Raw genomic sequence first — 20,580 nt, 5'->3', positions numbered from 1 at the left:
GGGAGAAATGTTTCTAAAAAAAGTTTGAGTTGCCTGCTGGGAAGGGCAGTGGTTTGTCTGAGGAGGAGGACTCCAGAGGGGACTTTTCTGGTGAGAAGTCTTTAGAGAGGATTCCATAATCAGATTGGCTTGGGCCAGACTAGATGCTATTCAGGCTTGGGATTTTAAGGTCAGGGCCAATAAACATATCTTGGTTCTGGGCTGCCAGATTTAGTAAATAAAAATACAGAATACTCTGCTAAATTTGAATTATGGGTAAACGATGAATAATATTTTAAGTATAGGTATGTCCCAAATATTGCCTGGGATATACTGTATTAAAAACATTTGTTGTTTACCTAAAATTCAAATTTAAGTGTGCGTTATGCGTGTTGTCTGGGAAGCCTACTTGGGTCCCTTGAGGGCGGTCCGGCTTGCTTTCCCTCCCCGTCAGCCCGGTAGTGTCGGTAGCAAGCCCTCCTAAACCAAACTATGGCACTGAGCCAGAGTCCCCCCACCCAGGACAGTGGGGACTGCCTCCTCTCACCTCCAGGATGGCCACCTCCTGCCGGTTGCGCAGGATCCTGAAGGCAAACGGGTGTCGGGGCCCAAAGCCCGGGGCCACCTCACAGCCGCGGAGGGCGATGGCGTTCACGTGGGTCCGCAAGTCCGTGCGGTCCTTGTGGAAATACAGAGTGTTGCACTTGAGGCGGCACCAGCGTTCCTTCCATCCCTGGTTCACCAGCACGTTCAGGTAGCCTGGAGCAGGAACAGCAGTGGCGTGACCTCCCTACAGCCCGCCCCGGGACGCCCAAGGCCGGGGCGCAAGGCGGACTGCGCGAATCTCCACTCCCGGGACAAGGTGCCTGGACTACCTTCTCCTGCTGGAGAGAAGGCCGGGCCCCCATCACCTCATCCTCTCCCTGCCTGCGACCTTAGGCATTCTGTCTCTCCGTCCCTTTCCTAACTGTGAAATGGGGATCCCAGCTGTGAAATCTGTGCTTTGCTGTGCGGCCTTTGGATCACACCAAGCTTAAGGAGAAGGACAGGAACTACTATTATATGTGACATGTGAAAGACACAATTCTCTCTCTTGCCTTTCCTTCCCCGAAAATCACAACTGTTAATGAAAAGACAGAAAAAAAAAAAGAAAAAAAAAAGATGATGCTGACACCTGGTGGCAGCATGTGGTAACAAACTGACTGATGCACCTCTGGGTAGTTTGATGACCCACAGACTTAGAATTACCTCTAAATATTTGAGATTTAAATTTATTATTGTTACTTTTTACCATAACATGCCCTGATTCACTAATTACAAAATATTTATTTGTTGTTTTTTTTTTTGACACACAGTCTTACTCTGTTGCCTTAGGTAGAGTGCCATAGCATCAGCCACCTCACAGCAACCTCCAACTCCTGGGCTTAAGTGTTCCTCCTGCCTCAGCCTCTAAAGTAGCTGGGACTACAGGTGCCCCCCACAACACTGGCTAATTTTTCTTTCTTTCTTTTTCTTTTCTTTTTTGAGACAGAGTCCCAAGCTGTTGCCCTCGGTAGAGTGCTGTGGCATCACAGCTCACGGCAACCTCAAACTCTTGGACTTAAGCGATTCTTTTGCCTCAGCCGCCCAAGTAGCTGGGACTACAGGTGCCCACCACAACGCTCGGCCATTTGTTGTTGTTGTTGTTGTTGCAGTTGTCATTATTGTTTTAACTGGCCGGGGCTGGGTTCGAACCCACTAGCCTCGGTGTATGTGGCCAGCGCCCTACCCACTGAGCTTTGGTAGCTGCCCTTTTTTTTGTTTGTTTTTGATACATAGTATCATTATGTTGCCCTCGGTAAAGTGCTGTGGTGTCACAGCTCACAGCAACCTCAAACTCTTGGGCTTATGCGATTCTCTTGCCTCAGTCTCCCAAGTAGCTGGGACTATAGGTGCCCGCCACAATGCCCGGCTATTTTTTTGTTGCTGTTGTCATTGTTGTTTAGCTAGCCATGGCCAGGTTTGAACCTGCAGCCTGGGTGCATGTGGCCAGCACTGTAGCCACTGTGCTACAGGCGCCAAGCCTAATTTTTCTATTTTTAGTAGAGACGGCGGTCTCATTCTTGCTCAGGCTGGTCTTGAACTAGTGAGCTCAAGCAATCCACCCACCTTGGCCTCCCAGAGTGCTAGGATTATAGATGTGAGCCACTGAACCTGGCCTGCAAAATATTTCTTTATAGCCATGTACTTTTATAATAGTTTTTCAGGGTTAGTAGAGTATTACTGCATATCCAATGTACATGACTTTCTATTGGATTCTAGTATATGCAACGCTCCGTTTATGTGAGCAAAACAACATGTTTCTCCCCTTCAACTCACATTTAACTCACACTTAATGCATTTATAATAAAAATTACTTTGATATTTTTATCTAAGAACTTTCCTTATAAGACTGGTTGTAACTTATACACCTGGCATGGCATGTTTTATGCTGGGAAATAAGATACTCTCCTCTTGTTATTGTGGAGGAAACTGAGCAAATGAACATCAGTGATTTGGGCTAAGGTCACAGGGAGCACAGATATAAGGGGTTCCTTTTGCTAAGCATCTAAGCCTCAGGAGAGAGAAGTCACGAGAAGGCATGGATTGTTGGCAGAGTGAGGGTTAGCCATGCTGTGGACTGCATTCTCTCCCCTGCCCTGGGGCCAGGTGAATGAGGCATGGAAGTTCTCCTGGCTTTAGCCCAGGTGCCCACATTCACAGGACCTGAACTCCGCTTCTCCCAGGCCCTATACCCACCACAGCATGGAACCTCCTCCTCAGTGGAGGATGTCTGCTGCTCATCGGCCAGTGGCTTCTTCTTAGAGAAGCTGATGATTCGGGTGATCTTGCGGCCAGCAGCCCTGCTCATTGAGCCCTTCAGCTCAGCCAGGCTGCTCTTTTTGCCTTTTCCTGTGGGCAGAGAGATAGGTCAGGGTAGGGGAGGGAGCCCCGGGCCCCAGGCCTACCCATCCCTAGACCTTCCTGGTGGCCCCGCACACAGGGACAGGCCTGCAGCTCCTGTTATGGCAGACTGGGTCACTTTAGCCAGGTCTCTGGATAGTTAGCACCTGCTGTGCCACTATGTGCTTGTGGGCAAGGCCCCTCCCAGCCCTGGAATTCTCCAGCCTGAACCCCCAGAGGCTCCTACCATGATCACAGGCCTCCCTCCGGCCAAGGGTTGAACAGTTGTCGCCCATGCCCAGGCTGTCAGAATCAGAGGTTTGCTTCTCCTGGGACAGCCTCTGGGGAGGGACACAGACAGCCCCACATCAGACAGCACTCTCAGAAGTACCATGTTGCTGGTTCACTCTCCCCCCAGCTACCCATGAATGTGATAATTAGGTAACAAATATTTGTCAGCAACTATGGTGTGCCTCATACCGTGCCAGGTATTATAACACATTGAGACAGATGCCTTAGGAGTTTGGACTGTATTTGGCAGGTGACAGGAAGCTGGGAAGGTGTGTAAGAGGGGCACTGGTATAATACAGCTTTGTGTAGGAAGTTCCCTCCAGTGGCATCGTGGGGATGGACAAGACTGGAAGTAAAAGAACCACTTAAGAAAGCATTAATCTGATCACAATGAGACTCAGTAAGAGCATGAACCAAGATGACAGTGACGATGAAAGAAAAAGCGATGTGCTGGCAGACACATTTTCAAAACAGTCACAACAGTAGTCCACTATGATCCTAGCTTGGAGTGGATGAGGACGCACACCCACACCCAGACACAGCCCGTGCTAACAGCTTCATTGCTGGCCAAAATTAGTTTTATTCGACTCTGGAACATTCATTCATTCAGTCATTTATATGAGATCAGTTAAGTGCTTACCAGGTGCCATGGGAGATGGAGTGAGTAGTTAGATCAACCCTGGAAGAAATTATGACTCCCCTACCACTTACTAGCTGTGGAAATGTGGAAAAATCCTGCCATCTTCCCAAAGCTTGGTTTTCTCACCTGAATGACACCTACTTTAGAGGGCTGCTGGAAGGCCCCAGGAAGCCCAGGTGAAATTATAAGGCTAACAGTTTGTATCATTTCTAACACTTATGTGTTGTGCTGCCTGCCACCTTGCTCCAGGAAGCTAAACTGTGTCAGTCAGACTTGGGCAGGATTAATATGGCACACACTCATTTCAGAAGGAAAATTACAGAGCTCCGAGGCCCTTAAACCCTTCCTACCTGGCCAAAAAGACGTATCTAAATTATAAAGAACCATTTCTTCATTAAAAAAAAAGCAAAAAACAAAAAAACCCTTCCTACCCAGGTCTCCACAGCAGGCTCAGGGATTCTTCTCCATAAGCACAGTACTAGGGGGCAGGAAGGATAGGAAATTGCTCCCCTCAATTTCCAAAGGGCTGGAACAATGGCAACTGCCAGAAAGACAGTCAGAGGTAAAGAACTGTCAAAAGGTAAAGAATTACCCCTGTAACTTATGAAATGAAAGTTATGGTTCTATTTGCTCTATAACGGTATACAGATGGCACGTTTCTCACCAAGGATAGACTTCAAGTTCAAGTCACTACTGTGAGCCCCGTGGAATAAACTCAGCGACGATGACAACACTGCAAACACACGATCCCGTGGAGAAACAGACCTACTCCTACTCTGCACCAAAAAGACCACCCGGAACATTTCAGTTGCCCTCCCCGGGACACTCAGCTACAAGAAAGCTCAGCTCGCCAAGCTTGCCATTTCTTCCTCTCTACACGTCTTTCAAACTGCCCCCCAGCTTGCGCCTCCAACTGGGTGCACACACATATATTCCTTCCTCTCTCTCTCTCTCTCTCTCCCTCTGTCTCTCTCTCTCTCATGCACACACCCTGACACCATCAACGTTGTTTTCCTTCTGGCTCCACTAATAGCAAAGACAGGTGAGAATAGCATTGAATTCCTCCTCCAGCACCCACCTGGCATGAGAGTACCCCTTTCACTGCTAATGACTCTGCCTGATCCCTTTGCTTCTGTGTCCCCTTCCCTCAGGCCACCTCTGCCCCAGGGAAATCTTGCCCATGCTTTATTTATTTATATTTTTTTGAGACAGAGACTCACTCTGTCACCCTGGGTAGAATGCTGTGGCATCATCACAGCTCACAGCAACCTGAAACTCTTGGGCTTAATAGTTCCTCTTCCCTCGGCCTCCTGAGAAGCTTGGGACCACAGGCACCCACCAAGACGCCCGGTGAGTTTTTCCCTTCTCTTCCCTTTTCCTCTCCTCCCCTCCCCTCCTCTTCAATGGGATTTCACTCTTTCTCAGGCTGACCTCGAACTCCTAAGCTCAAGCAATCCACCTGCCTTGGCCTCCCAGAGTGCTAGGATTACAGGCGGGAACCACCACGCCTGGCCCTTGCCCATGCTATGAGGCTCAACATGGATGCCTGTCTTCCCTAAGTACCTCAGTCCCTCCAGCCAGTGTGAGTCCCCATTTCTCTCACCAGCTTTCTAGGACCTAATAGGGCAGACAGCTCCCTCTTTTCTCTGAGTTTAGCCACACTGGCCGCTTTCAAACCCACGCTTCCTCCTACTCTGTTGCCTGTTCCCTCTGCTTGGAATGCCTTTGCCCTCCACTTCCTTCTAACTTTTCATGCTTATCTGAAATGTGACTTCCTTGGGGAGGCCTTCCCAGACACTGGACAGGAGTAAGCCCCTGACACCCTCTCAGGCTCCCTGTACTTTTCCCTTCTTGGGCTTATGTAGCTCGCCAACGAGAGATCTGCACGATTACTTGATTTGTGTCCACTGGGGCCGGAAGTGCCGTGTCGGATCTGTGTCTGTCCGCGCTGCATCCCAGGGCCCAGCACGGGGCCTGTGTGCACCAGGTGCTCGCTAGGGGCTTGTGGGGCAGGTGCTCCGGATGGCTGCCCTCAGAGTGGGCTTAAATCCTGGCCACCTTTCTTATCCTATGGGTGACTTTGGGTAAGTCTCCTTGTGCTTCAGCTTTCTTCTCTGAAAATGTACCTACTCAAAGAGTTGTCACATAAAATTATGATACCTTAGTTAATCAAAGTAAAGCATTTAGAGCAATGTTGGGCACACAATCATGGTCTATAAATGTTGGCCTTTATTATATCATGCAAGACCCTCCCCCTACATTGTAATGTCCCTAAAGGGAAGATTTGGTCTCAGGCTCTTTGTTACTCACAGTACCTGGCGAAGTGTAATCACCAGTACACGTTTGCTAGCGGCCTGACCGACTGACTAATGACTCCTTCACTCCTTGTCTAATAGACAAATTTCAACCTACTTTTCATGGCACAGTTCAAGTGTGGCCTCCTCCAGTCCTGGCAGGGGGAATCACTCTCTCCTCTGGCTTGAACTGCACACTGGACGTGGGCACTCCTTTATTCATATACTCATGAATTCAGGAGATGTTTATAGAGTGCCTACTGTTGTACCAGCTCTGTACTGGTCACCCACAGCTTGTACAACCCTATTGGTGGGTGCCTGGCTTCATCCCAGTCTATAAATGCCTCCGGGGCTTAGCTGTGTTGACTGCCCACTGCCTGACCCAGAGGAGACCTAGTGGAGACAGATGTACCTTGTCCAGGTCCAGCTTGCACAGAAGGATTGGGGATCTGGGGGCCTCCACTCCCTCGGCTCCCCCAACTGGCTTGCTCACCTCTCGGATGACCTGTGGAAAGGATGCACGGTTGTGAGTGGATGGGCAGTGGGGCTGTGGAGGCAGAGGAAGAATGGGGCTGTGTGGTCAGGCCACTGAACAGTGGGATCAGGGCCATAGGAGGGGAGAGAGGGATGGACATATCTACCTGCACATTTGTAGGGCACGTGAAGGTTGGAAAATGCTTTTTCCTGTATGTGTCCCTTGGATTGAAAAGATACAGGGCTGGGAACCAAGAGTCTTGACTTCTAGACCTGGCTAATCAGTTGTTGTGGTCTTTAGAAAGCCACTTCCCTGCTCCAGGCCTCAGTTTCCTTATCTGCAACATGGGACTAATAGTGGTTCTCTGCTTACCTCCTGGGGTGGTGTGACCCTTGTGAGGGACCTGCTTCTGTGATAGTGAAAACCTTTACACAACCCACGGGGAAGTTGGGGTTATCCACCTCCATTTTAATGTGTGGAAGCTTAGCCTCAGAGACATTCACTCACTCAACCAGAGCCACACAGCAATAAGTATGCAGATCATGAAATAACAACAGCTAGGCTGAGTGCAGTGGCTCATACCTGTAATCCCAGCACCCTGGGAGACCAAGGTGGGTGGATTGCTTGAGCTCAGGAGTTTGAGAGCCATAGCAAGACCCTGTATCTACTAAAAATAGAAAAACAAGCTGAGCGTGGTGGTGAGCTCCTGTAATCCCAGCTGCTGAGGAGGCTGAGGTAAGAGGATCATTTGAGCCCAAAAGTTTGAGGTTGCTGTGAGCTATGACACAATAGCGCTCAATCTAGGGCAACAGAGTGAGATGCTGTCTCAAAAAAAAGAAGAGAAAAAGAAAGAAATAATAACAGCTGTCTTTGGTTGCTCGTCTATCACGTGGTTTTATAAAGATTATCCCACTTTATTCCCACAGCAGCTTTGTGATCCCCAAATTACAGATTAGGATAATGAGGTTCAGAGAGGAGAAGCCACCTGTTAGGAGGCAAAAGAGCCAGACCTCAAATGCTGGCAGTGTGGCTCAAGGCCAACAGCCTCCCAGATCAGATGTCAAGGCAGGTCTTTTAACTCCCATCTAGGGCCCCTTCTTCTGACCGATCAGGCCCTGGAAAGGCTCCCCCAGCAGGCAAGTTCTCTCCCTTCCTTCCCTTCCAAGACAAAGGTGGCAATGACAAACACCGTACGTTCCAGTGGGAGAGCTGGCTATCACAGGAAGGAAGGGGGGAGGGAGGTTTTGGCTTCATTGTCCCAGCAGGAAGACGGAGGAGGAGAGACAACATGTCAGAGTGAAGCAGAGGTGGCCTCAGACACGGAGGGTCCGGAGGGTCAGCTCTAACGGACTGCGGGTTGGAGCGTCTCCATCATTACTACAGTAATCACTGACGCCAAACACCTTTTTTTTTTTTTGAGACAGAGTTTCACTTTGTCACCCTTGGTACAGTGCTGTGCCATCACAGCTCACAGCAATGTCAAACTCTTGGGCTTAAGGGATTCTCTTGCCTCAGCCTCCTGAGTAGCTGGGACTACAGGAGTCTGTCACAACATCCGGCTATTTTTAGAGATGAGGTCTCACTCTGGTTCAGGCTGGTCTCGAGCCTGTGAGCTCAGGCAATCTACCTGCCTTGGCCTCCCAGAGTGCTAGGATTACAGATGTGAGCCACCGCGCCCAGACCCTCGCTGAATACTTTCTGCCTGGCAGGCTCCATGCCAAGTGCTCTCTTACAAGCATCATTTTACAGATGAGAAAAATGAGGAGCAGAGAGGCAGAGTCATTGGCAGAAGATCACACAGCCAGTAAGTGCTGCTTAGGGTCTGGGACTGGCACCTAAGTCTGGGTGCCACAAAGTCCTTCCTTGTCATCACTATGCCACCCGGCCTATGGCCTTTGGAGTAGATTTACTTCTTAGTTTCAAATCCTGGCCCCGACCACTTGGTTGTGTGACCTTTGGCAAGTTACATAATTTCTCAAAGCTGTGCCTCAGTTCCCTGATCTGTAAAATGGGAACAATAATAGTCCCATTTTGAAGAATAAATGAGGTCATGTATGTAAAGCTCTTAGCACAATGGACAGCACAAAGTAAGTGCTCAATACATGGTAACACTCATTATACTGTGTAGCTAGCTGCACAGATGCAGAAGCTGGCCCCCCAGGTGGCTGTTACAGGATATGCGTTTCAAGGCAAGGGACTATTTTTCCCTTCCTTTCCCTCCCCTTTCCTTCCCTTCCATTCTAGAATTCGCTTGTCTAACCATTTAATCAGCTTCCTTTATAGCTATTAAGCTCCCTGTGCCAGGAGGGGTACAAGTGCAGGCTGAACATGTCCACAGTAGGGATGTTAGAAAAGGGTCTCAAATAACTGGAAGGAACACAGGCCTCCAGCATTAGGTCTGTCTCTTGGAGGCATCTGAGGCCCATTTCCTCAAGTAAGCCCCAGCCAAGTGTAGTGTACTTGGGCTCAGGCACTGAGCAAGGTGTGGTTCTTCCAAAGACAGAAGCCAGCCCCACTGAGGGCTGGCCTGGGAAAGAGAGGAGGGAAGGGAGGGAGAGGGGGTGGGAGGAGGTAGGCCCACGCACCTTCAGCCACTCCTCAGCCTGCTCCCGGCTCTGCAGTGCCAGCACCAAGATCTCCGTAGCCCCCTGTGAGAAGCGCAGCTCATGTCTCTTGTGCCTACTGTCCTTGGGCACGTAGATGACGCTGCAGATGTCCAGCGCCAACCTCAGATGTGGCTGCCGGTCTTTGGAGCTTTTGTAACACTGGACAGGGAGAGAGGAGGTCAGGTTTCTGGAGCAGAGGCTAGAGAAGGGAGACGCCCACCCTCGCACAAAGGCTCAGGGGAAGCACCACTCCCACAGGGGCCTCCCCCATCCAGTCCAGCTCTTTGCACTGGGGAAGGGCAGCTGAAGAGCCTGGGTGGTTCACTCTAAAAGAGAAGACTGAGAGGGGGCATCTTTGGGCAGTCTTAAGGCACAACTACTTATTTGGGAAGAGGCAGACTGTAGCTCAGTATTAGGAAGACTATTCTAGCCTAGAGAACAAGAGAAGAAATGAGCTGGCTTGGGAGGAAGCCATTTAAAAGGCGACCTGGCAGGAATTTGGGAGAGAGAATTCTAGCAGATGGAGGTTTGGCATTGGGATGTCAATAGATTATCAATGATGATTCTCACTCCCATTCTTATTATGAGCCCAGCATTGCCTTGATATCAGAACTCGGCAATGATATTTACAAAAAGGAAAATTATAGGCTAATTCCTCTCAAAGTATATTTGCAAATACCTTAAAATATTAATACTAGCAAACGAAATCCAGACACATGTAAAAACATACTACATCAAGACAAAGTGGGGTTTATTCTAGAAACACAAGGGTAGTTTAACATTTAAAAATCAACTATATAATTTATAAGACAACAGAAAAAGGAAACAGATCACATATCTCAGTAGAGGCAGAAAAAGCATTTGATAATGTTTAGCACCCACTCATGATATAAACTCTTGGTAAACTAAGAATAGAGGGGACCTCTTTAAAGTGATAATAAGGAATACCTACAAACAACCTACAGTAAATATCAGCCTTAATGGTGAATATTGAAAAATTCCCCTTTGAGATCTGGACTGAGACAAGGATGCCTGCTCTCACCACTTTCATTTATATTGTTTTAAAAAGAAGGAGGTTCTAGCCACTGCAATACATCAAGAAAAATATAGAAGTATTAAATAGTGGAAAGAGGTCCCCTTGGACTGGTGCTAGCCTGGGATGGGCTTTTCAGGGTGAGATAAGGTCATGTTTCAAATGCATCTGTGTTGGGCAAGGCTTGTCAACAGATCTTTTGGGGCAGAACTATTATATTTTCTGCCATTATGTTCATCCTCCTATGTTGGAGTTAAAGATGCATTTTCTTTTATGAAATGATAGTGCTGAGAGATGGTAAATTAAAAAAATACTCTTTAAAAAAGTTTTATGAAATATAGATCTATGGAAATGAGGGTGAAAAATCTGCTCACTGAATGTAGCAGTGGTTACACCCTGTACAATGGGATTATGCATGGTCTTCTTTTTTTTTGAGACAGAGCCTCAGGCTGTCACCCTGGGTAGAGTGCCGTGGCATCACAGCTCACAGCAACCTCCAACTCTTGGGCTCAAGTGATTCTCCTGCCTCCGCCTCCCAAGTAGCTGGGATTACAGGCACCTATCACAATGCCCGGCTTTTTTTTTTTGTTGCAGCCATCATTGTTGTTTGGTGGGCTTGGGCTGGATTCGAACTCGCCTTAGCCACTTAAGCCACAGGCACCGAGCCCATGGTCTTCTTTTTAAAACCACTTTTCATTGTGTTTTTCTCTAGTTTTAGAAATAAACACATTTGCTTGCATAATAAAAAACAAAAGACCTAGTTTTAAAGTGATAGAATAATTCTTCTCTGGCAAAACAAAAACTTGGTAAACCCTCGTCAGGTCTTAATGGGGTGTGTGCACAAGTTCGTGTGTGCACATGTGAGTGTATTCACGTGTGCATGTGTTTAAATTCTCCTGAAGTCAGGACAGCCTTTATCTGGGAAGCACCGAGCTTGCTTCTGTGTACAAAGCTGGGCTAGGTGTGCCCAGCTTTGGGCATATCTGCACACAACCATGGACACACCCACATGCAAGTCCTTGTGAGCTGGCCGCCACTCACCAGGAGCTGGTCCTCCTTGATGACTGTCAGCTGCTTGGCCCACTGCCCGAAGCGCTTTTTCCGTAGCAGGAAGGCACATATCCTGCACTCCCTGACCAGGTGCATGGACGCCTCCTCTGAGGGCCACTGGTGCCGGGGCCGAGGGCTCTTCCCTTCCTCCTCCTCCTCATCGTAGGACTCGTAGGAGCTGCTCATTGCGTCAGAGTCATTGTCTGCAGGCGCCACAAGGAAGGGGCCATCACTGTGCCACTCTCAGGCAAGCACCTTCTCACCCTGCTGCAGCCATTCCCACTCTGTGGCCCAGGATAGGATGACCCGGGTAATGACTAATGCCGCTGCACCTGTGCTGTGTTTTCAGACACAGACTTGCTTTGTAATCTTGGTTATTTCACTTCTCAGAGCTTCTGTGTCCTCATCAGTAAATGGTCAATATAGATAATAGTGCCTACTTCACTCAGCTATATGAAGACCAATGCATGGAGAGTGTTTAGCTCAGTGTCTGGCACTCAGTAAGTGCTCGATAAACTTCCATTATTGTCACTACACTGTCGTCTGCACATCCTCTCAGGCACCTAGCAGACCTATAGATAAGGGAACTATATCCCGTATCTATAGGGAACTATGGGAACTTCCCTATAGATAAGGGAACTTGAGGCTCAAAGAGCAGAAATGACTCAACTAAGATTAGTCACCAAGAGTCAGGACAAGGGTTAGATCTCACTGAAGGTTGGGGTCATCCAAAACAAGGGCTTTGGGGCCTCTGTGGTGATCCTGCCTGGATGGGAAGCTGGTGGGAATGTGTCTGCCAAGGGCCAGGCCAAGGCCTGTTCTTCACGGGATGGGCTTGTCCCGATGCCTGCCCGGTACTTACAGGAGCTCTTCAGCTCGCCATTCATCCTGATTGTGGGGTAGCTGCTGTCCGCATCCTCATAGTAGCCATCCACAATCGAGTGGGCTGGGCTGCAGCCATCTGTGGGATTGTCAGAAAGAGCTGCACTTTGAAGAAATGTGGGCAGAACTCAGAAGCCAGGGCTGGGGAGGCCCCTCCTCATGGAGGAGCAAGGGGGGCTCTGGGCAACTCCTGGCCAGGCCGTGAGGCTTCCTCACTGCATCTCATCTGCTCTGCCTCCCCCCAAACCCTTTGTGCTCCTATCACTGGGAGCTGCCCAGCTGGGCCCTGCCAGACCTCCAGACTTGTGTTCATGCTCTTCCATGTGTCCTCTTAGCTTCTTTTTTTTTTTTTTGCATTTTTTGGCCGGGGCTGGGTTTGAACCTGCCACCTCCGGCATATGTGGCCAGAGGCCCTAACACTTTGAGCCATAGGAGCTGCCCCACCTCTCTTAGCTTTTATCAGAGAACTCCTACTCATCCATCAAGACCCAGCTCAAAGATCTTTTATCTGGCTTTCTCAGGCAGTGAGTGGTCAGCCCAAAGTGTATGTGTGTGAGTGTGCACACGTGCACGAGGGTGTGTGCTGCTCACAGCTCTGATTCCTGCATGCAGGGACAGGTACACCAGCTGCCGGGGCTCAGACCTCCCTGCCTCCTCTGGCTTCGCCTCATCTCCTTCCATCCTAGCCCTCACTTCCTAATACATCCACTCCTTCTTCTTGACAGAGTGATTCTCCTTCCGATATCTCTGGGGCTACAAAGGAAGAACTGGAATAGAGGAGATAATAATAGTGTACACAATGGTGATGACAGCAGCTACCCAGGCTGAATTTCATGGCACAATCCCTTGTGGGGCTGCAGCAGGATAGCACTGCCCAGTGGTTAGGGGGGCAACTCAAACTGTATTCTGCATCAGAATCACCCCGCAGTTGTTTTAAAATGCAGACCCCTGGGCTGTATCTCCAGAGATTCTGATTCACTGGAGGGGGCTGGGATGAGGAATCTGCATTTAAAAAAGAAAATCATAGCTATTTAATAGGAACATTCTAAATAGACCTAAAAATAGAAAATACAATGAACTCCAATGAATTGGAAGAAAGTTAGTCAACAGATTTATTTTTAAAAATAAATAAGGTTATTTTGATGCAGACAGTCCTTGGAACACACTTTGAAGTTTGGTTGGTTAAGGGCATGTGCTTGCAGGGTCACTCAAGTCCAGTCTTTGCCGTTTACTGAGGGACCTTGGAAAGGAAAGAGTCTGATTTCAGATTCTGACACATGAAGTGACGTGGATGATTCCCACCTTAGTTCGGTGACACAATGCATATCAACTCTCATTTCAGTGCTTGGTACACACATGTGCTAGACAATTGCCAGTTCTTATTATGACCATCTCCTTTGATTGGCACAAGGCCAGGAGGTAGGGGTCAGCCAAACACGGTTTGAAGGAGACAGGGGCTGTGGCAGAACTGAGGGCTCCAGCTCAGGGACAATGCACATCCTCCCTGCAGGAAGCCTTTCCTCCCCTGTCAGTCCAACCCCCTCTCATACTGCACTGTTCTCCAGGGTGCAACTAGGGCTCCCAGCCCCTCCTGTCCATCTGTTTCCTGAGGATGGCAGAGCTGGGACACCCAGTTCTTGCTCCCAAGAGAGGCTCAGCGCCCATCTTTCCAGCAGGCACTGTGAGCCCTCAGATGCTGAACATCCTCTGTAAGGTGAACCAGGGGTGTCAGGGCCAGAGGAACGGGGCAGGGAGGAGAGAGGAGCGAAGTGTTAAGACACCTGGCAGGGCTGGACGCTGTGTGCAAGAGGACGGATACTCCCTGTTGGGTTTGGTGCGTTCCCTGGACAAGGTCCACGGCCCTTCCTGAGACCCTCCCTTCCCTCCTGCCCCAGGCGTCTTCTGGGAGGTGTCTTCTCTGCCTTGTCTGAGGGGGAAGGGAGCTCTCGGGGAGGTGGAAGAGCTGCCAGGCTTGACCTGAGGTTTGGTGCCTAGCAGCACTTCACTCCTTGTCCTTGAATGGATAAAACAGAGTAAAGCTGCCTGCTTCACATCTGAACGGTTTTTGCAATGACACAGAACCCGTGACTATCAGTGCTGATGAGGGCTGCTGCCGACCTGGCCCAATGCCACCTTAGCCATGTAGCTACAGTGGAAAATTATTCAGCCATAAAACGGAAAGAAGTTCTGATACATGTCATCACAGATAAAGCTTACAAACATGCTAAGTGAAAGAAGCCAGTCACCAAAGACCACACATTGAATGATTCCATGTTTATGAAATATCCAGAATCAGAAAATCCGTACTGGACAGAAAGCAGCTCAATGGCTGGCAGGCCTGGGGGTGCAGTGGTGGGAGAAATGGGGAGCAACTGCTTAATGGCTGCAGGATTTTCTTTTTGGGTGATGAAAATCTGTGAGAACTAGATAGTAGTGATGGTAGCACCAGTAAGTACACCAGAATTGTACAAAATGCCACCAGATGGACACGCAGAAATGGTAGAAATGGTCAATCTTATGTGTATTTTACCACAATAAAAAAAAATTCACCAATAGTAAAAAGCACAAGAGGAATAAGAATGAATGAAAAAATATGATCCCTTTCTCCACATCTCTACTCATTTCCTATAGGAAAATCCTGTTCATAGTTTCTCTTTTTTTGAGTATTTTTAAAAATTTTTTCACATTAATATTAGGGTACAATTTTTAGCTTCTGTTAATAGTTTCTTGTGTATCCTAGAAAAACTGTTAAAGTCAACATACACGTGTGCGAGTGTATGTTTACCTTATTTAGAAAAAAACAAATGGAATCACGTTATATGAGGTATTTTGTGTTTCATTTTTAAAAATCAAAAATGACTGTCTCTTGGATTCATTTCTGATCAGCACAGACAGATCTATATTTTTATTTTTTGCTGGTTGGAGAACATTCCACTGTGTATTGAATGACAGGATAGCCTCACACAAGCGTTATCTTGTGCAAAGTCAACTACTCATGCAGGATCATCCCCCAAACTGTAAGGTAGTTTCTTATCTGTAATGTTAAGTCCCTGTGTCCAAGCAAGTGACTTATTGCAACGCTTCAGGTAACAAATGAAAAGATCAGGGCGGCGCCTGTGGCTCAGTGAGCAGGGCGCCGGCCCCATATACCGAGGGTGGTGGGTTCAAACCCGGCCCCGGCCAACCTGCAACAAAAAAATAGCCGGGCGTTGTGGCGGGCGCCTGTAGTCCCAGCTACTCGGGAGGCTGAGGCAGGAGACTCGCCTAAGCCCAGGAGTTGGAGGTTACTGTGAGCTGTGTGATGCCATGGCACTCTACCCGAGGGTGATAAAGTGAAACTCTGTCTCTACAAAAAAAAAAAAAAGAAGATAAAAAAAAACAAATTAAAAGATCAAGGGCTCTCCTTTATGGCCTATTTAAGAGATTTTCAGTGGCATTTTGTACCAGTGCCCACTAAATTATCTTACTATGCCCACCTGTTAGTAAAAATACATATATTTATTTATTTATAAATTATATGTAAACTATTTGCAAATATGCTATTATCAGATTATAAATGCTACAAAAAACTTATATAAGTTTTTTTTGAAAGATGTGTTGAATTAAATATAAATAAAGTTTCTAATATTTCTGCCTACATCTTTTCAACCCCTGGGGTGCCCACACTCTCCTCTGAAGACCTCTGCTGTAGACCACATGCTTTTTTATCTTACTTGTTGAGTTGATAATCTAATCCACCTGTAAGATGTGAGTGATTCTGTGGAAACACACGATTTCACCACCCACCAGAGAGGAGCAGATTCAGTGTTAGGAGTGGGCAGTGACGGTCAGCTATGTGCCCAGGTCTTAGCACATTTATATCAGTGTATCTAGTTTCTCTTTCTTGTTTTAAGAGAGCAGAAATGGAGATCTAAGAGGGAAAGGGGGTTATCCAAGGCCACATAGAACTGGATGAGAAGGGCTGCAACCATGTCCACGCAGGCTGAATTACCGAGGAGGCCAGGTGCCCAGGGCAGCTCCTCCTCAGCAAGGGGTGGCGTGGCTGGCAGGTGCCAGGCTTGGAGCTCCAGCTATCCCAGGACACAGGGAAGCTTAATGTTGGTTTCTCAGGGAGGAGAAACCCCCATTCCCCCAAGGAGACCAGAACTTACTGTGGGAGCTGATGTACTCAGGGGACTTGCCTGGTCCCAGAGGAAGGGCCTCCTCATAGTAGTCCTCTGGTGGTGGCTTGTTGGGGAGTGGTGGAGGCAGGTCAGCTGCCTGTGGGTGGGGAACAAAGGAGGTGTGGGAGCAGACAGAGGGGTGCAGGGAGAGGGAGGCAAGAGCTCCCAGGGGGAAGGTGGCAGCCTGAATGGGAAGCCATAACCTTTAATAGTCACAAAACTTGAGAGCACATTTATTAGTCCTGTGCTTCTTACCCAATTGTTTAAGCATCAGGGATCCTCTGTAATGTCTGTAAGTTTTGTGGTCTGCCAAAACAGTTCAATACTTTGATTGGACACATGCAGGATCATTGAAAAGTATAGCAAGTTCTGGAATACTCTGTAACTATGGGTGCAAACACATGAAGTGCAGTAGGACAAGTTAAGCTTGAGACCGATTATGTAGCAAAGCCATATCACCTCACCTGAAGCTAAGAGCTTAGGTGCTGGCTGGGGAACCAGGCTTTACAGCTAAGGTCTGTGACCTACTAGTTGTAGGACACTGGGCTCTTGACTTATTTTTGCTAAGCCTCAGTTTCCTTATCTGTAAAATGGGGATAACATTTGTGCCAACCTCATTTCATGCAGTCAGTACGTAAAGGACTTAGTAAGTTGTCAACAATTATACTGTTGAGGCGATGATGGAAACCTTTGATGATGATAATGAACTATGCAGATGTTTAAGGGCCCTTTTCTCTCAATGCATGGCCCCAAGGTTTAGTATCCCAGATCTGGTCCAATCTTCCATTTTGTAGGTGAAAAACTTGGGCTCGGAGAAAGGAAGTGATTTGCCCGAGGCCACACAGCAGTGTTGTGGGGAGGTCAGAGGCCACCCAACTCCAGGCCCAGGGCTTTTCCTAGCACCTGGTCTGTGTCGGGCAATCAGAGATTGGTGTGATGGTGTCTTTTTGTCCCTGATCAGCACAAACGCAGTGAGCACATCATGGACCATTAAAATATTCACATGGTGCTGTTTCTACTCTTAGTCACCCACCCAAGAGAGAAAACAGGGTCCTGCACAGCCAGTAGGAACCCTAGTGTCAAGGGGAGACCCCCTGCAGAGGGACAGAGGGCCTGAGGCCATGACTCACATTTCTTGGAGATGGGCTCTTGGCTGGCTCAGGGCTGACTCCTTTGCTGGGCTCCCCATCATCCTCTGGCATGTTCCGAAGGTCACTCAGGTCACAGTCTATGGAGAGTCAGGCCATTGGGCAGAGAAAGCCAAGGATGAGCACAGCTAAGGGGGAAGATGTCTGGACTTGGGAGAAGGAGGCCTGAACGTGAGGTCAGAGTCCACCACCTCCTCCTTATCACCCTGGAACTTCTCATCTGTACCCAGGCTACAAAAATCCCTGCCTTGTCTGTCTTGCAGCATTATCAAGAGTATCAGATAATTTAATATTTGCTATGATGCTTTGGAAACCTTTGAGAGGGAAGTTGTAAAGTTATAGCATGTTCCCTATGTCTATCAGTCCCTAAAGCTCCCTTTCCTAGGCCAGTAGCTTTCTCCCTGTGTTGAACAGGGCTGTCTTCCCTCAGGGCAGGCCAAGGATGGCATCTACCCTGCATGCACCTGCCCAGCTGCTCCTGGGTGCTCTACACAGCTGTCAGTCCTGTGTCCCAGGTGGCCATGGTGGGTGAGATGACACTCTAAGTGCCATGCCTTCTTTGGCCTGCACAATCATCCCTACAATTCCTCAGATCTCCAGGATGATTTCCTATAACTGTGCAGTTTTTGACTAGACTTTCATAGCAGGGAGGGTCAGAGAGGCCAAAGGACATGCCCAGTGTAATTCGGTGATGCAATGTTAGAGCCAGGCTCAGCCTAAATTGGAGGCTTGCTGCCTGGCACCCCCCAGCCATGTCATCCCTGGCCTCCTCAGTAACTCAGCCTGGGTGGACATGGTTGCGGCCATTCTCATCCAGTTCTATGAAGCCATGGTCGGGAGAGGGTAGCTTACCAAATTCTTCAAAGAGGGACTCCACAAAGCTGGGCCCAGAGTGAAGGTCCGCTGTGTTCACATACAGGTAGGAGACCTCCTTTGCTATGGGGAAGGAGGAGGACAGACCAGCAGTGAGGAGGGAAGGGACCAGGTCTTTCCCTGCCCTACTCGGACTTCTAGCCCACCCAGGACCCCCCCATCTGAGAAGCTTGTTCACATCCTCGATTATTTCACTGGGCTTCAAATTTTGTTTTTGTTTCTGTATTGCTACTAGGGATCTCTTTCAGGCTGTACCAATCCCAGAATAGAAAGCAGATTGTAGGGGCTTCCCAGCAATGGGAGCTCCAACAAGCACAGTTGGAACACCACTGCCCCTGTGAGGGCAGCTGGTGACACCAGCTCTGTTCTGTTACTGGGAAGTGAGGCTCAGACAGTTACTTCCCACCACATCCCTCAGTCTCCCAGAGGGCCGCAGGATGTGGGCACAGCTCATTAGAGTTTATCCAGACTTATCATCCCGTCCATGGCCCTGGGGTACAGACACCAGGCTGGGGCAGGGGAGGAGGCTTGCTGCCAGGCACACAGTGATGGGCAGGATGGGGGCTGGGAGAGGGGCCCATACAGGGATGCAGGCGAGGAAGGCAACGCGTAAGGACGAGGTGTGTGCGATGCATCTCTGCCTGGTGTACGTCAGAGAGCACGCGAGTGTTATGAGTGCCGTGCACTCTGTGTGTGTGTGAGGGGCATGTCAACCTGTGTCACCGTGCTGTGCGTCACGTGCCAAGCGTGGTATGTGGGAGCACTGTGTGCGCAGGTTGTGTGCGCTGGGCGCTGTGTGCTGTGCAGTGCATGCGCGTGTGTGGAGGGCTGGAGGTGGAGGAGCACAAAGAGCACAGTCAGGGCTGTGGTGGGGAAGTGGAGCCCAAGTGGACTTTGGATTCCTGAACATTCTTGGGGAGGTGCAGAGAGGCTTTGCTGTCTGTAAATGGAGCTCCTCTAGGGCGGCGGCTGCGGCTGACCTGGCAGGGGCTGCAGGTTCTGCAGGATGGAGGCCACGGCCATCTTCTTCTCCAGCGTGGTGTCACTCAGGTACTCGTGGTCCAGAAGGCTGAGCAGCCCGGTGAGCTCTGGGAGCAGCTGCTCCAGCACTGGGGAGGAAGGAGCATGGAGCCTAGTCACTGATCTGTGTCCAGGAGCCTGGCCTCCCCGACCACAGGGGAGGGCAGAGGGGCCAGGGCCAGGTGCGGTGGGCAGGCACAGGGTTCTCAGCTGTCCTAGCGCTGACCAGTCAGCTCCCTGGAGGGCCCTCCAGGATTCCTCTGGGTCTCCCCACTCTGCCTCAGACCTCAGGTGGCCTTAGCCTGGGGACTGGACCTCCCTGGGCTCACTCTGGCATCTTGGAGCCCAGGCAGCCCCTTAGTCCTCCCTCTGTCCCAGGCTGCCCTCTGCATCGGGGCCCTTCTTCACTGCAGCTTGAGGCTCAGCGCAGTCTCAGGCCGGAGGCGCGGGGCATGCAGGACACAGGCAGGAAAGGGAGCCTTCCTGTCCCATCAGTTCACCCACTTCAATCTCTGGAAACGTCTGTTTCCGGTGCTCTGGCCAGAGCCAAACTAAGCATTAACTCTTCCCACCCCATGCCTCAAGTTACCATCACCTTGTCTTGTTCCATGTTCTTTCTACCAGTGCTTCTCAGACCCGAGGGTGTACAGGACTTACCTGGGATCTTGTCAAAATGCAGACTCTGACAAAGGCGGTGTGGGGTGGGACCCGAGAGTGTGCATTTCTGACAAGCTCCCAGCTGTGGGTCTGGGACTGCACTGGGTTGCAAGATCCTAGAGCACAGAGTCCTTCAGGGACTGTAGCCAAGACCATGATGTCATTGATGTCACCCTGCCCTGTAAAGTAACTTGGGACTTGGTGTGTCTTAGGAGGAAAAGACACTAGTAGCATCATCCTGCTCTGCAACCGACTACGTGCTAGTGCACAACAATAAAAGCTAACCTGCGCTGAACAATCAGTACCAGTTATGCTAAGTCCGTTTACATTTTCTTGTCTCATTTAAATCTCACATCAAGCATTTTATTGTCTTAGGCTCAGGGAGGTTAAATAACTTCTCTGAGGTCACACAGCTAGCAGAGCCTAGACTGAATTGTCCTTCTTCACTCCGTTCTCTGCAGAGCTAAGTCTTTCTTCACTCTGCTCTCTTGCAGTATTTAATTTGATGCTACCAATAAAGCTTTGAGGCAGGTCAAGAAACAAAGGC

At 49.2% G+C, this 20,580-nt stretch overlaps 1 protein-coding gene across 2 annotated transcripts in view; it reads right to left on the bottom strand.

Annotated features, from left to right (window-relative positions):
* AFAP1L1 (actin filament associated protein 1 like 1) overlaps positions 1-20,580 on the bottom strand; it is a 70,851-nt gene that overhangs the window by 24,587 nt on the left and 25,684 nt on the right. Inside the window, exons 2-12 of one of the 2 annotated variants that reach the window (XM_053566153.1) lie at positions 19,337-19,465; positions 18,336-18,419; positions 17,466-17,563; positions 16,324-16,432; positions 12,153-12,251; positions 11,282-11,493; positions 9,187-9,366; positions 6,539-6,631; positions 3,149-3,242; positions 2,758-2,910; positions 527-738 (exon numbers count right to left, since the gene is read on the bottom strand). In XM_053566153.1, coding sequence (XP_053422128.1) covers positions 527-738; positions 2,758-2,910; positions 3,149-3,242; positions 6,539-6,631; positions 9,187-9,366; positions 11,282-11,493; positions 12,153-12,251; positions 16,324-16,432; positions 17,466-17,563; positions 18,336-18,419; positions 19,337-19,465 — 1,463 coding nt within the window. Of the gene's footprint in view, positions 1-526; positions 739-2,757; positions 2,911-3,148; positions 3,243-6,538; positions 6,632-9,186; positions 9,367-11,281; positions 11,494-12,152; positions 12,252-16,323; positions 16,433-17,465; positions 17,564-18,335; positions 18,420-19,336; positions 19,466-20,580 lie in introns of those variants that run through there. The other variant, XM_053566154.1, reaches the window with a different exon arrangement.

This window comes from Nycticebus coucang, chromosome 17, assembly GCF_027406575.1.
Source record: "Nycticebus coucang isolate mNycCou1 chromosome 17, mNycCou1.pri, whole genome shotgun sequence".
Taxonomy (NCBI): Eukaryota; Metazoa; Chordata; class Mammalia; order Primates; family Lorisidae; genus Nycticebus; species Nycticebus coucang.
Note: the sequence above shows the minus strand (reverse complement) of the source record. Positions and strands in the feature narration are given on the sequence as shown.